This window comes from Paroedura picta, chromosome 2 (genome assembly GCF_049243985.1).
Source record: "Paroedura picta isolate Pp20150507F chromosome 2, Ppicta_v3.0, whole genome shotgun sequence".
NCBI classification, from domain to species: Eukaryota; Metazoa; Chordata; class Lepidosauria; order Squamata; family Gekkonidae; genus Paroedura; species Paroedura picta.
This window is the reverse complement of record NC_135370.1, coordinates 96,672,005-96,687,043: the sequence shown is the minus strand read 5'-3', so window position 1 is coordinate 96,687,043 and position 15,039 is coordinate 96,672,005. Positions and strand designations below refer to the sequence as shown.

General features: G+C 37.7%; 1 protein-coding gene across 8 annotated transcripts in view; it reads left to right on the top strand.

Annotated features, from left to right (window-relative positions):
• The window catches only part of SBF2 (SET binding factor 2), a 290,016-nt gene that overhangs the window by 167,247 nt on the left and 107,730 nt on the right, over positions 1-15,039 (top strand). For all 8 annotated transcript variants that reach the window (XR_013228318.1, XM_077321787.1, XM_077321786.1 and 5 more), the window contains 7 exons: positions 1,078-1,210; positions 3,628-3,736; positions 4,766-4,879; positions 5,513-5,590; positions 8,490-8,603; positions 10,865-10,993; positions 12,686-12,784. Coding sequence is in view for 7 of the 8 variants with exons in the window: in XM_077321787.1 (XP_077177902.1) it covers positions 1,078-1,210; positions 3,628-3,736; positions 4,766-4,879; positions 5,513-5,590; positions 8,490-8,603; positions 10,865-10,993; positions 12,686-12,784 (776 nt within the window). In the remaining variant the exon portion in view is untranslated. The remainder of the gene's footprint in view (positions 1-1,077; positions 1,211-3,627; positions 3,737-4,765; positions 4,880-5,512; positions 5,591-8,489; positions 8,604-10,864; positions 10,994-12,685; positions 12,785-15,039) is intronic.

The following is a 15,039-nucleotide window of genomic DNA, read 5'->3' as shown; positions in this document are numbered from 1 at the left end:
GAAAGCAGTACTTCATTCATTGTTCGAGTGAGGAGTAATTGTTCCACTGCCTGATAAGTAGCTTGCTAGAATCCCCATGTGGGACTGCACAGAAGATAGATGTTGAAAACAAAGTTGCCCTTACAAGTAACAATTGTTCATCAAGTATCTTCTGTTCAGAAACATATACCTTTCCTCCAGCCCCGTTGCATGCTCTGGCTTTGGCAGTGCTAAAAGTATGGAGAGTGGGGCTGCTGCTTGCGAGTACATGGTCCCTGGGTTGGAACGTGTTTCTGGCTCTGGTGCACAGTGCCTCCTGGAGACAGTTAGTTGTAAGAACCTTTCTGATGGCTTTCCTGCTCATGCACAGTCCTCCTGTGTATCTGTACGGAAGATACTCGATGAACAATAGTTACAGGTAAGTGCAAATTTATTTTCTAGTGGCAGAAGTGTGCCTTGAGAGCCAAACCTGTGGTAATAAATAATGATCACATAGGCATATGGTTTATAGCTGTAGTAGTACAGCTTTTGCCATACTTATTTGCATCTGAATGTTTTGGGACTTTCAGTTTTGGGACTTTCAGGAGCTGGTTAAATCTTTCAGTTAGCTGATCTTCTGCAGCTTCTCATGCTTCATGCTGGCTTCCATTCAAATTCATGACTTGCAATCTAAACTTTTTATAGATAATTTTGAGTAGAGTGTACATTTTGAGTTATTTTCTCAATGATACAAACCTGATGTCTTGAGATACAATGTGTAAAGTTTCATAAGTTAAATCTGGTTGGTAACTTACTCGGCTCCTGATGCAGAAGTAGTTGTACGAAATGCCTTTGAAATCACTGCTGAGCGCTGTTAAGAAAATAGGATCCAATATCTTGAAATAAGTCTAAAGGATAATATTCAAACCATAGTAAAATAATTATAGTGTGGTGTGTCAACTTAAAAAATCAAAACCGACAGTCACAGAAAAGAAAATCCCTGAGATGTAACGTTGTATTCTTAACCATAGGTTTTCTTAAAGTGAGTCCAAGAATTATTTCATCTATTTTTTCCTTTTTATCAATGTAGTTATATGTTAATCTTTTTTTTTAACAAAGGGATTCAAAATGTCCTGAGCCTCTTCTGTGCAGTCCTTACAGAAAACAAGGTTCTTTTTCATTCTGCAAGTTACCAAAGACTGAGTGATGCCTGTAGAGCTCTAGAATCTCTAATGTACCCCCTAAAATACAGGTAAATTTAATTGTGAAACTCAGAAATTGAAATATGTATGTTCCATTGTTCTTCATATTTCTTGTCTCAAGGATTATATAAGAGTTTGTCTATTTAAAAAAAGCACTATGTATTGTTCAGCTTCTACCCCCCCCCCCCCAGCTACCAAGACTAGGCAAGCAAAATTCCAAAGATCCTGGGTACCTTGAGTGTTCATAGAGCTGGCCAAGTTGTGTTAAAACAAAGTTATTTGTTTTCATATGTAGCTTGACTGATATGAGGGAAGGCCTATGTAAAACCTAGTTTTGGTATCCTGTCATGGCTCTCAGCAACTGAGTTTCCAGGGTCAAATCAAGAAACACTCAGAACTGTTTCCATTTAGCACTGGGACTGAAATTGACATCCAGATTAGAAACATTCCTTCCAATACATTATTCCAAAAAAGACAATTAATGTGTTGGAATGCTTTTGTCAGAATAATTTTGTAACAAGCAAAAAAGAACCAAAAGGAGTTACATTTTTGACTAAAAGTCAGAAATGAGTACAGAATTATTTTTAAAAACATGGTCTTGAATCCTGCACAGAATTTCCATGGGTAAAATAATTTTCACCTGTAGGATTTAAGCCAAGCTATCAGAGTTATGATAAGTGAACTTTTAGAGCATTGAACACTTAAAACGCTGATTAAATATTGTAGAATTTGATTAGGTTCTACTCATTCCTGGGCAAACCTGAGGACCTTCACAAATGAGTGTTTATGCTGATTTCAGTTCTCACCCATCCTCTTCTCTGGATTCCAGGCAGATTCTTTGTTTTGAAATTTTTTCTCACTGGGGAGTCTAGGAATGGAATCTAGCTGAATGAGGACAGGTTGTGGTACTAAACATGCACACATATGGCATCCACTCAGAGTATGTATAGTCACATCCATGACTGGTATCTAGGTACTAGTTGAACTTCTTGGATTTGAGCCAGCTTGGTGTAGAGGCTAGGAGTGCCAATTTCTAATCTGGCGAGCTGGGTTTGATTCCCCACTCCCCCACATGCAGCTAGCCACAGCACTGATAAAGCTGTTCTGACTGAGCAGTAATATCAGGGCTCTCTCACCTCTCAGGGTGTCTGTTGTGGGGTGAGGAAAGGGAAGGTGACTGTAACCTGCTTTCAGACTCCTTCGGGTAGAGAAAAGTGGCATATAAGAACCAACTCTTCTTCTTATTGTTGTATTTAAATGAACATAACTTCACTGCATTAGTTAATGTTGTTATTGCTTCTCGGCATTTTGACTAAGATCAAATGTATAATATGTAGTTAATGTTGTTAGATTTCTTTTTAATAGGGTGAATTACTGAAATGACTGCTATATGTCCTAAATTTTCTAAACAAGTATGTAGTTTTCTTTAAAATATGCTATATTATATATTTAACAAAATAGAGAATTAATAAACTGGCAGTCTTAATTATTTTAACTCATTAAATATACATGAAATGCTTAGAAAAATAATTTAAAGTGTATTAGATGAAACTAAAAATGCCTATTGATTGGATGCAATTGGGTATTAATTTTTTGTCAACCTTTAATTTTTTAATTAATTAATTTTTAATTAATTATTTTTAATTAATTAATTTTCAACAACCGTTAAAGATAGAGGCAGTATGTTGCAGTGGCTAGAAAGCCTGTGAGACCTGGGTTAAAATTCCTGGATGACTTTGGGCCATTCACTTGTTTCAGCCTAATCTCTTTCTGTGATATGTACAGTTTATGCCTGTCTTCGTTCAGGATAGACTCAGGTATGTAGCCATGTTGGTCCGAAGCACCAGTGGCACCATGAGTTAAGTTAGGCTGACAAGAAGTGACTGGCCCAACATCAGATAGTGAGCTTCATCACAGAGTTTATTTTATTTATTTCTTAGACTTATTCCCTTGCTGAATGCTGGTTTGAAACCATGTCTCCACAACCTGAAGCCAAAACTTTAACTACTGCACCACAATTGCTATCTTTAAGATTTGTGAGGCTAAAGGAGTGGTGGTGAAGAAACAATTGAACTCCTTCAAGAACAGCAAGGTGTAGACAATGTACAAGGAGGAAAGGGAAAGGGGGATGGAAAAGGGGAGGTGAAAAGGGAGTGCATAAACATAGCAACAGGAAGCATTGTACACATAATGAACAACAGAGGTTGCTTGTGAAATCTGAATGCTATCATTGTGTCCAGTTGTCATTGGAAAAGGTCACATTAAAATATATATAGATAAATAACGGGGTTGGTAGGCTGTAAGCCCAAAAGGTAACTTGATCCTATAAATATAGCTTAGTTAACTAAAGTTTATATAATGAATTCTAAAAATACTTCATATATGTGTATGGTATGTATACACATGCACACAAAGCTACTTTATAAATACATGAGTCTGTAATAGTTATTTATTTGCTTCTTCCCAGTTACCCGTACATTCCAATTCTCCCTGCACAGCTGCTGGAAGTTCTTAGTTCACCCACGCCATTTATTATTGGTGTGCATTCTGTCTTCCATAATGACATTCATGAACTTGTAAGTATGTCATGCTATTTATTATGTGGAAATTATTAGAGTTTAATGTATTTAATGTAACTGAAACTATTAGAGTTTAATGTATTTAATGTAACTGAAATTATTAGTTTAATGTATTTGATTTTTATACCGCCATCTCCAAAGGTCTTGCGGCGGTTCACAGCAATAAAAAATAAAATACAATAAAAAGTTAAAGGAAGATGTTTGAAACTACTGAGTTCTGAAGTCTGGTGCCCTTTCAATCACAACTAATGATTGTAACCTTTAGTAAGCTTTGATGAAACACTACTAAAATGGACATAATTGTTTAGTGATAGCACCTTGAGGGTCTGGAAAAATTTCTGAAGAATTATGATAATCTGCTGCTCACATGTTAAAAATTAAATCAATCATTTTCCATGTTAAATGAGCTTTATATTTTTGATCACTGCAGTCTTGTGAGGGCATTTGTTATGTATTTTCATTTTACAGATGGAGAACAGAAGCTAAGAAATTTGATTTTTTTTCAAGATATCTAATGAGCCCGTGGCTCAGATCAGACATAGTGTGAAACCATGGCTTTATTAAAATAAGTAAGAATAGTGTGATGGTCTGAATGCAGGCTTCTCCCAAAAGCATGATTAACTAGGCATTGTCAAACCCGGATTTGAAACCACAATTTGAAGCTGGTTTGTTAACCACTGTTTGTCCTAACTGTGTATTCACGTGATGTAGAAATGAAGCATGCTGCAGGATGTAGGAATGAAGCACACATTCATTCATGTAGGACTGAATCATGGCTACTGGTGCTATCCTTGTACACCTCCTGGCTACAGAGACAGGGCAAAGGAAGCATATCTAGCATTTGTTGAGGCAATCCAGGATTTGAGTAATTGTCCAAAAACAATCTTAATCAGTAGTTAAACCCTGGCATGCAGCTGATCAGCTCAGTGTTGCAACTGTAATATTCTAACAGGAAACACATCCATACTAAAAAGGGCAAAAGTCATACAATCTGTAAAATGTTATGCATTTTTCTTTGTGTTTCAGTTAGATGTAATCATAGCAGACCTGGATGGTGGTACAATTAAAATTCCCGAATGCATTCATCTCTCCCAGCTCCCAGAACCACTGCTCTATCAGACTCAGACTGCTCTCTCTTTAGTAAGTTTAATTGTCTGATCATAGATGGTTTAAAACTATGTAGAGATAGACTCTGCCATTATTCTCTCTTCTTCTCCAATTCAGAGATTAAATTTCAACTGCTAAATATATTTCCATAATTTGGTTTCTGATTTAAAATGTTAACGTTGACAGAAAATTTAATAAAATGTTTGTAGGTTTACTTCAAGGGCAGTTACAGGTAAAAAGTATTATCTTTTGCCAAAAAATATAAAAATGACAAAACCTTTGCATTAGTATGCTCAGACAAAATATATAGTTCATAATTTTAAAACCTCATCTTTCTGATAAATAGGTGTTTCCTTCATAATTTATATTGTGATCTTTGTCATACGTCTCCAGCCAAGTATTTCTTCTTTCTATTCTTGGAAAAAGGAGAGTGGTTTGTTAAAGCAATACTAGCTAGGTATTGCTTTACTAAATAGGGTTTTTTCTGCTATAGTTATGACTGCTGGCTCTTTCTCCTTGATGGAAGCAGTTTTTGAACTAAATGTCTTGCAAGCTTTTAGTGGCATGTAATGTGAAATGTTTGTGGTACGTTCTTTTTAAAGAAGAAGCTTAGAAAATGTTGTCCAGGGAGTGGTTTCTTTTGAAAAATTGTTTCTTTAATTGTAGGTTTTACATCCAGATTTGGAAACAGCAGATTATGCATTTCCTCCACCACGATCAGCTCTATCGCATTCCAAAATGTTGGTAAGATACAATATTTCTAAGTAGATAATAAACTAAAGGTCTCTCCTTATCCTTAGGTAATGAAACTATGTTTATAAATTAATATTAATTAATTTTACTCAATTTCTTCTGGATGAGTTATTTGAGCAGTATCCTGAAATGTTTAGGAGGCTGCCTAATTATATGTTTTTTAGTCCCTAAACATGAATGTTCCTGTTTTGTGGTTTAGCACAAGTGCAAGCTCAAGGCAGGTTCTAGGGATTGTGAAGATACTAGTAAACAGTGATAAATTAAAATGTTATCAGGCTTTTTTTCAATTTGGGGGGGGGGAATTCCTGTGAGATATTTTAAAATGATTACTGTAAATACTTTTTAAGACAAGGGTTTTTCACATTAAAATGCTTAGAAAAATTGGGAAGGTTTTCAAACTCATATGTTCCCCCCCTTTTTGGAATGAGTGAAATGAAGGATAAAATTTTACTCAAAACATGTATGATGAAAAGTATGATGTAAGACCACCTACAGCATTAGATAGTGGAAGTTTTCTATGTATACAGGAGATATAAATAGCATTTTTGTTTAAATGTAAATAATATTGGCACCAATTAATTTGCTATAATGTGTTTAATGACAATACTTTATTAAACACTTAATGAAAGAGTTCAGTGTTTTCCGTGTTATGAAGCTCACCAATAACCAGATATGCTGGTAGTCCTACCTATTGTGACTGTATAGGTGTGTCTATCCAAATAATTCAATTTGATTTACTACAGAATTTTATAACTTAAACTTTTATGTTTCCCTGCCTTGTAGATGGCAAAAATTAAGATACAGTTCACTTTCTCCATCAACACATTATTTTATAGACCTCTATTACACCATCTCCTTCAACCTACTTTGGGCGGAAAAAGCTATCGAAATAATTCTTTAGTAGTAATAGAACCCAACAGGATGTAATGAGTATATTCTTATAGTATTGGATACTGCCACATTCAAATTCCAGCTCAGTGATATTGGTATTGGGGAAGCCGCTCCTCTCAGCCTAACATCGTACAACATGGCTGGGAAACTATAATAATATTTTCAGTATGTATAGGGGCAAGTTGGTTATCCTCATGATGCTCGACCTGTCAGCAACATTTGACATGATCGACCATGAGTTGTTAGCCTGCTATCTCACTGGGGTCAGAATTCGGGGGATATCCCTACAGTGGCTGCACTCCTTTCTCTGGAACCAGACACAGAGGGTTGCTGTGGGGGGGGGGGAGTTGTTGCATCCCTTATCAACTCCCTTGTGGAATTCCTCAGGGCATGGTTCTCTCCTCCACTTTATTCAACATCTTTATGTGCCCTCTGGCCCAGCTGGTCCGGAGCTATGGGCTGGGTTGTCACCAATATGGAGATGACACCCAGCTGTATCTCCTGATGGACAGCCACCCAGACTCCCCCCCCCCCGGATACATTTGCCAGTTGTTTTGAAGCCATAGCTGGATGGCTAGAGCAGAGTAAACTGAAACTCAGATCCTCCAAGACAGAGGTCCTGTGGCTGGGCAGGAAGGTGACAGACCAGGAAGCGCACCTACCCATGCTGGCTGGGGTGCAGCTTAACATCTTGCCATTGCCCAGGAATTTGGGTGTGATCTTGGATACCTCCTTGTCAATGGAAGCCCAGATCATGCAGCATTCTTCCATCTGCGCCAAGTTAAGCTACTAGCACCATACCTGTGGTTGGATTGCTTGGCTACAGCCATCCTGGCAACTCGCTCTACACAGGCCTATCCTTGTCTCTGACCCAGAAACTGCAGCTGGTGCAGAATGCAGTTGCTAGAGGCCTCACAGGAACAGTTTGGAGGGCCTATATCCAGCCTGTGCTGAGGCAGGGGCATTGGTTGTCGGTTGCAACGGATCAGGTTCAAGGTTCTGGTGTTAACCTTTAATGCCACCTGCACCTTGGGCCCCACATATCTGCAGGACCACCTATCTCCTTACGAGCCCCGCAGGGCTCTTAGTTCTGCGTGTGCAAATCTGCTGGAGGTCCCTGGCACACCTGACCTCAACCAGGGCTAGGACCCTTTTGGTCCTGGCCTTGACCTGACCTGATGGAATGAGCTCTCGGAGAGCTAAGGGCTGTGACAGAGCTAGCTGAGTTCCACAGGGCCTGCAAGATGGAGCTCTTCTGACAGGTATATGGTTGATGCCAGAGCAAGTTTGATCTGGGCCCCTCTCGGAGCCAGCCATTTTCCTCTGGCTACTTTGCCCACCCACACCCAAGGCATTTTTAAGGAGTCTGTTGAGAGGGGGATGATTTGTTGACACCTAGGATGGTTTTTAATGGGGGTTTAGACTGTTTTAATGAGATTTTATTGTGAGGATGGATGTTACCTGCCATGTGCCGCTGGGTGGGAGTGACAGGATACAAACTAAAAATGAATGAATGAACAAATGAATGAATGAATGAATGAATGAAACATCTTATCATAGCAAAATATAAATCTAAAATATGTCCTAATTTATGATCAGTAATATTCCTGCCTGGAATTAGCTTTTGAAAAGATTTACAATAACCAACAGCTCGTCAGACCTACAGTAAGCTCAAAGGCATGCTGTTACTCCCTCTAGCAGGGCTAAGATTTTTCAAAACAAGATCTTTCTTTTTTGACCATGAAATGTTGGAATACAAAGGAGAATCAAGCTACTTCCATCTTTAATATGCCCTTCCCCAGTGAATAACACTGTGGTAAACAACCCTTTTCGTCACTCCCCTCCCCCATTCTTGTACAATTAAAATGCATGTGAAAGTTCAATTTTACATTTACTCCTTGATTTTCAACCTCTTGAGAGTCATACACTGGATTTCTGAATATTTCTATATTGACCTTTAACTAAAGGTAACTACACTCAGTTTTATTGTCTTCATCAGGATAAAGAAGTGCGAGCAGTCTTTCTTAGGTTATTTGCACAGCTTTTCCAAGGATACAGATCTTGCCTTCAGCTTATCCGAATTCATTCAGAACCAGTCATAAACTTTCACAAGGTAATAGAAAATCCAAGTGATCAGTTTGTACATAATGTTGCAGTTTTTATGTTTTTAAAGGAATTACTAATGTTGTGTAGTTACTAATGCACTAACTGCTTTTAAAAATATTTAATGTTCCAAGATTTTGCTACATCCTATAGAACAGACTGTTGTCCTTGCTTTACCATGTATATGGAGATCCTGTATTCAGACAATCTGCAGAATCTAAACTGCTGCATCTACAGCTAGATACTCCTTGACCGGACAAAGCATTAAAAACCAGCCAATGTCTGATGTCCAGGTGTCTAGAACACCTTTCTCTAATTCTTGAGAGCGGAATAAACCCTGATAGGCACAGATAATCCACTTGAAAAACTTGTTGAAATTTAGGTATTTATTTTCATGAAAATCCAGACACAGAATTCTACATTTTAAGGGACTCAATACGAAGAAAATACAAATATACCTGGAGTTTACAGATAAAAAAAAAAATAGAATACTACTAAATACTACTAAAATACTAACACTTACTACGTTTGTTTGCTATAAATTCAGGCCCAAAACTCTACTTTGACCATTCTGTAAGGTGGCCTTAGCTATATGATTGCTTCAGGATGGAGAAGAAGAATGATCAGTCACCTGGGCTACCCTCTGGGCTTCAGAGGACTGAGAGAGCAGCTCCAGGCACTACTGAAGCTCTGAAGAAACTACCTTTTAAAAAAAATGCAGGCCCTTCCTTTTTTACTGAAGTAAGAGGCACTGTATCCAATGGGGCAACAAGCTGAATATGGTTCTTTCTTGCCTTCCTTTTTCCCTAAGTAGACCTCTTAATTTGTGAGACTTTAATACAAGAGGTTGCGGGCACCAAAGGTTTGCACTCCCACGGTGCTAGTGGAATTTCCAGTGCAGGAAGGAGAGGAAAGTTTATTCTGTTCACCTTCAGTAGATCCTTCAGGTTAAATGCTTTATTGTCACAGTGAGTGCCGCATGTCCAATATTAGTGTTTTAAAAGCGTTATGGAACTGTTGAAAGAAAGAGTACTAGAACTTTGCCCTTTTGTATACACGCCATAGGATCAAATCACTACTATGATGCAAATAGACTATTAGTGATACTCTTTTCTGTAGAGAAAAAGGGTAAATTTTAACGATTAGCAACATATTTAAAAAGAATTTTAAAATGCAGCTGTGTCAGAAATCAACAACATTCCACACTGATAAAGCAGTAAACAGGTCATTTCTATTTCAAAAACCATCTCAAAAAAGATGGTTAAATGTATTTTTATGAAATGGATTATAAATAAAATTTGAAACTATTTAAACAAACAGGTCATTTCTAATTAGGAAAAGTGGGAAGGAAAGAGATATTAGTCTGAATTCAGAAGCAAATTCAGTCCACTTAATCATACTTAAAATGGCAGTTCATGCTGTTGATATTTAAAAATCATTTGTACCATTGTTGTTTCTATAATGAATAATGTACAAATAAAAATGGAAATTAGTGCTACTAGCAGAATGTAGGAATGTTAAATGGTATTGCAGGTTTTGGTGAATAATATTGTAAAATAATCCAGATGGTTCCAGCAAGTGAGCCAAAATGGACTCTATGAGAGAAAGATAAAACAAACAAACAAACAAAAAAAAAAACTCCAGGACAACCTAACCTATCTGGTGTGTTTGGGGGTGGGGGGGTGGGAATCTCACTGATCCCAATTGGACTCTGAAATAAAAATAAATTTCATCCAACAAATTGTGTTCTTCCAACATAAATTTTATTGGCCTTCTAACAGAAATCTACCCCACCCAGCATTCCACTTTCATTTCTCCCATTTCATACTCTGAGAGGGAGAGAAGGTTGGGAGAGATTGTTGTATTAGGCACGCACCTATCTCAGTAGGTGCCAACTGAAGTACCAGACTGGGGGAGGGGGAATTCTTCAACTTTGTTTTAAAACCAATTAGAGTCTTTGCCCCACAGCTATTGAATTAATATAACATGTAATCATCTGTGTCTTACCTTGCACAATTTCTGTTTACTGAAAGAAAACAGACTTCTAAACGCATTCCAAACATATTTGGAACAAGCATGTGTGTGTTGATGGAAATTTTTCTGTCTACAATAACCTTAATACTATGTTAGTTCATTACTTGGTTTTATTAAAAGCACTAAGCACACATTATTTGCTTCATACTTCAACTATACTTTTTGCTCTTGCTGACAGTTCTATATGAAAATATAAAAATGAATTTCTGAAGCTAAGTTTTATATTTATATCTGCAGGCAGCCTTCTTGGGGCAACGAGGCTTGATAGAGAATGATTTCCTTACCAAAGTTCTGAACGGAATGGCGTTTGCTGGTTTTGTGTCAGATAGAGGCCCTCCCTACAGATCATGTGATCTCTTTGATGAGGTATAACTCTTTTTCTAAGGCACAACTGAAGTTCAAGCAATAAGCTAGCAAACTTAGAAAAATAATTACTAGACTTTGTCAAAAGATTTATGAAAAGCTGACTTGTTATATGACCCAAACGTTGTCATTCTAAACCAGTTGTCTTCAATGGGATAGGAGAAGGTTGTAACTAGGGTTGGGTGTTTCAACACCCAAAGCAGCCGTTCACTCCTGACACAGCCAGCGATGTGCCGCGGGGGGGGGGGAGGCGGGGGTGTTGGAGCGCTGGCAAGCGCACAGAAGCAGGTACGGAGCTCCGCGCCTACGTTGGTGTGCCTGCCAGCGCTCCAATGCCCATACCTCCCCCCTGCGGTGCGGTGCTGGCTGCATCGGTAGTGAATGGCCACTTCGGGCACCAAAGCACCCAACCCTAGTTCTGCTTAGGATGAAACTGTAAAGCAGTCTTTGTATACAGGTATTACTCTTTGAGTACAAGCTACATCATTAAAGCAGTGGTAAATATTCACTTGCATAATGAAGAAGAAGAAGAAGAATTGGTTCTTATATGCTGCTTTTCTCTACCTGAAGGAGTCTCAAAGCGGCTTACAATTGCCTTCCCTTTCCTCTCCCCATAACAGACACCCTGTGGGGTGGGTGAGGCTAAGAAAGCCCTGATATTCCTGCTCGGTCAGAGCAGTTTTCTCAGTGCTGTGGCGAGCCCAAGGTCACCCAGCTTGGTGCATGTGGGGGAGTGCAGATTCACACCCGGCTCGCCAGATTAGAAGTCCGCACTGCTAACTACTACACAAAGCTGGCTCTCTGCAAGATTTAAGCGATAATAAATAAGATTTTTTTCTTTAAGTTCTTTAAAAAAAATTCTTGAAACATATTATATAAGTTAATAATAGGAATAGTCTTAGGAAATGTGTCATATGTGAAATTGCCTTCATAACTGGCATGAATGACATTTTATGTATTTGCTTATATAAAATGGAAGAAAGATTGGTCTACTTATTTTTCATTGTTTTTTCATTTGCTGCTTGTACTTCTAAATGTTTAATACAATGCAGAGAGAACCTAAAGAAGCTGGTACTTCTACATAACCTCCCTGTAGCATTAATAGCACAACATACATTTCATACAAGAATAGTGAAGGATCTTAACATATTAATAGAAGTGTAGAGATCGGGCTTTCTCAACCAGGGTTTCATGAAACTCTGGAGTTTCTTGATGGTCCTGCAAGGGTTTCATGAATGGGTGGGAGTTAATTAATTTTTATATACTTTTAAAATTTGTTAGACATTTATGGGGTGACATGACCATATGTGGTCATTTTAACCTGCCCCTCCTCCCAAAATAGCTAATGATGGGCCTGGAGGGATTGGGATGGGGAGGGGCCCCCGTTGAGCTTGTAAATAGCTATGCCTCCTAACCATATTCCGTACGATCACACACTTCAGGGGTTTTTCAAAACCTGAAGAATATTTTAGGGGTTTCTCAACAATACAAAAGTTGATAAAGGTTGGTATAGATGATTGATATATGTCAGCATCACCTGGGAAATGGCTGCACTTCTTGAGTTGCTTCTCTGTGGGTGTGTCTCTCTGAAGCATAAAAATGGTGATATGTTTTTCACAATGAAATACATGTTAATATCATTTTAATGTCTATAGCATATTTTTATATATTTAAATAGTTTTTTCTTTTTAAAAGTTGGTGGCATATGAAGTTGAGAGAATTAAATCTGAGGAAAGCCATTCATCAAAAATGTTAAAACATGTTAGAGAACTTGCAGAGCAGTTGTTCAAAAATGTAAGTACAATAAATTCATGTAACTAACATTTTATTTCAAATGGTTGAAGTTGTTAAAATTGAAATATTGATTAGCCTTGTAATGTTTATACATGATGTTATGTAAAGTATAATAATTCTGTCAACTGCAAAAATTGTTGACCTTGAAGTTCTTCTTTCACTAATCTATCTTAGCTAATTTAACATTGATTCAAATACATTTTCTTCCTGTCCCTTAATACTAGAACTCAGAGGCACTTAATGAAGTTGATGGACGTTAGATTCAGGAAAGACAAATGGAAGTACATATGAGCAATTAAAAAGTGGACAGAGTAATAACCATGGGTACAGTTTTAAAGATGATTTAGAAAGATTCATTCAAGGAGGATTAAGTATGTAAGAGGCTTCTAGCCAAAATGGCTAAAGGAAACCTTGAGTAATCAGAAGAAGTAAATTTCTGAATACCCAGAGCCAGGAGACAACAATGGAAGAAGACCTTAGCATATGTGCCCCATTCGTAGGCTCTGCAAGGTAACTGGTTGACCACTCTACAAAACAGGATGCTGGTTGAGATAGACCACTAGTCTGATCCAGCAGGAAGCAGGTGCCCATTGAAGATTATGATGGAAGAGAGATAAACTTGAATTCCTTTCCAAGCCAGAACTACCCATTAAAGATACTATACATTTTTCCCTTCTCTTGCTCTGTCTTCTCCACGCCATCTGAATTTCTACTGCTTTCACTTTTCAAACCAGTGAGCCTTCACAGTCCTCATCAGACTGAGTTTTTTGTTTGCTTGTTTAGTTTTTAATCAATGTATTAACTATTGTAAATTTATAAACTAATATCTTTATTAGTTGATGTACTATTTAAAGATTTATAAACTTTTTTGTATACCCAGGAAATCTGCTAAGTATGCAGAAACCTGACCTTGTCTTCAGATTGGTCTCGTTTGCTGCCTTTTTTGATAGAAAGCCATCTGTGAAGTTTGCTTCTAGATGTGCCACAATCACAAGTACAATCTTCATTATTAATCTCTTTCTGAAAGGCTTCATGTTGAACTTTGATATTTTTGTTTAATTTATGTTTACAATTTTCTTTCCTGCACATGTATGCTCCAAGCAATACACTACACACTAAGATAACAATATGGACATTTTTAAACAGTAAAATCGTAAAAATTAATTTTACAAAGTAAATGGCAAGGTAAATAAATGTTGTGTCCAAATCTTGCCTCACGTTACATTCTTTCCTTTAAAACTCAAAAAATTTAGTAAATAAATAAGAAGTAAAAAGTAAGCTGTTCCTCCACTTGTTCCTCCTCCAACATCTTATAGCACATCTACTTTTGCTCCATGAAATAAAGCTATCATAAAGAAACACCAGCAGTGACTAGAATGTAATAAAATTAAGTTGAAGAGAAATTAATGTGTCTGGAAATAAGTGTGTACCTGTTGGTCTCCCACCGATACATGGTTCTGCTTTCAGTTTTTTCCGCTCTACTTTGCTTTCAGATGAGGCTCTTTGTCCATTCATTAACATTCATCTAATTTGACATTCACATATCATCTGATAAGCATTATAATTGGGGGTTAGAAGTGATGGGTTTGCAAGGATACAATGGTGCAGGATTCAGCATTACCAGTATTTTTCAATTCCAATATACTGGAGGATGTTGTTGTTTCTGCATACCCCTAGTTATAATGCAGCCCTGTTCCTTTATAACTATCCATTCCTGAATAGCTGTTTTACATAGAGTGCAGATAGTCAAAACACAGTGAGCCTTCCTGACTTCAGTCAGATCACTCCATAGGATCAGGGCCACTACAGAAAACTTTCATGTGTGAGCAGTTGTTGATGTTGCCTAGTTTCAGAGTGGCACCAATAGAATGCCCTGTTCAGATAAATGAAATTGCCATTGCAGGGCATAGGAGGAGATAGAATTCTGCAAATCTGAAGGTCCAAGGCCACAAAGGGCTTTGTGTGTAGTAGCTAGCACTTTGAACTGAACCCAGTAACTAATGGGCAGTGGCTGTAGAAAGAATTAATATGCATGCAATTCAGCAGTAATAGGAGTTTCTGAGTTGATTTTGAGTGGAGGCATATATATCAGGCATTACAGTAATCTAATCTTGATGTTACCATGGTATGGATCCAGGTAGCCAGATCAACTAAGTCACGGTAGGGAGGGGAGGGGGTCATCATCCAGGAAAAACCAACTTAGAAGAAAGCATTCTTTGCAGCTGCATTAATTTGCTTATGCAGTAGTAATATCT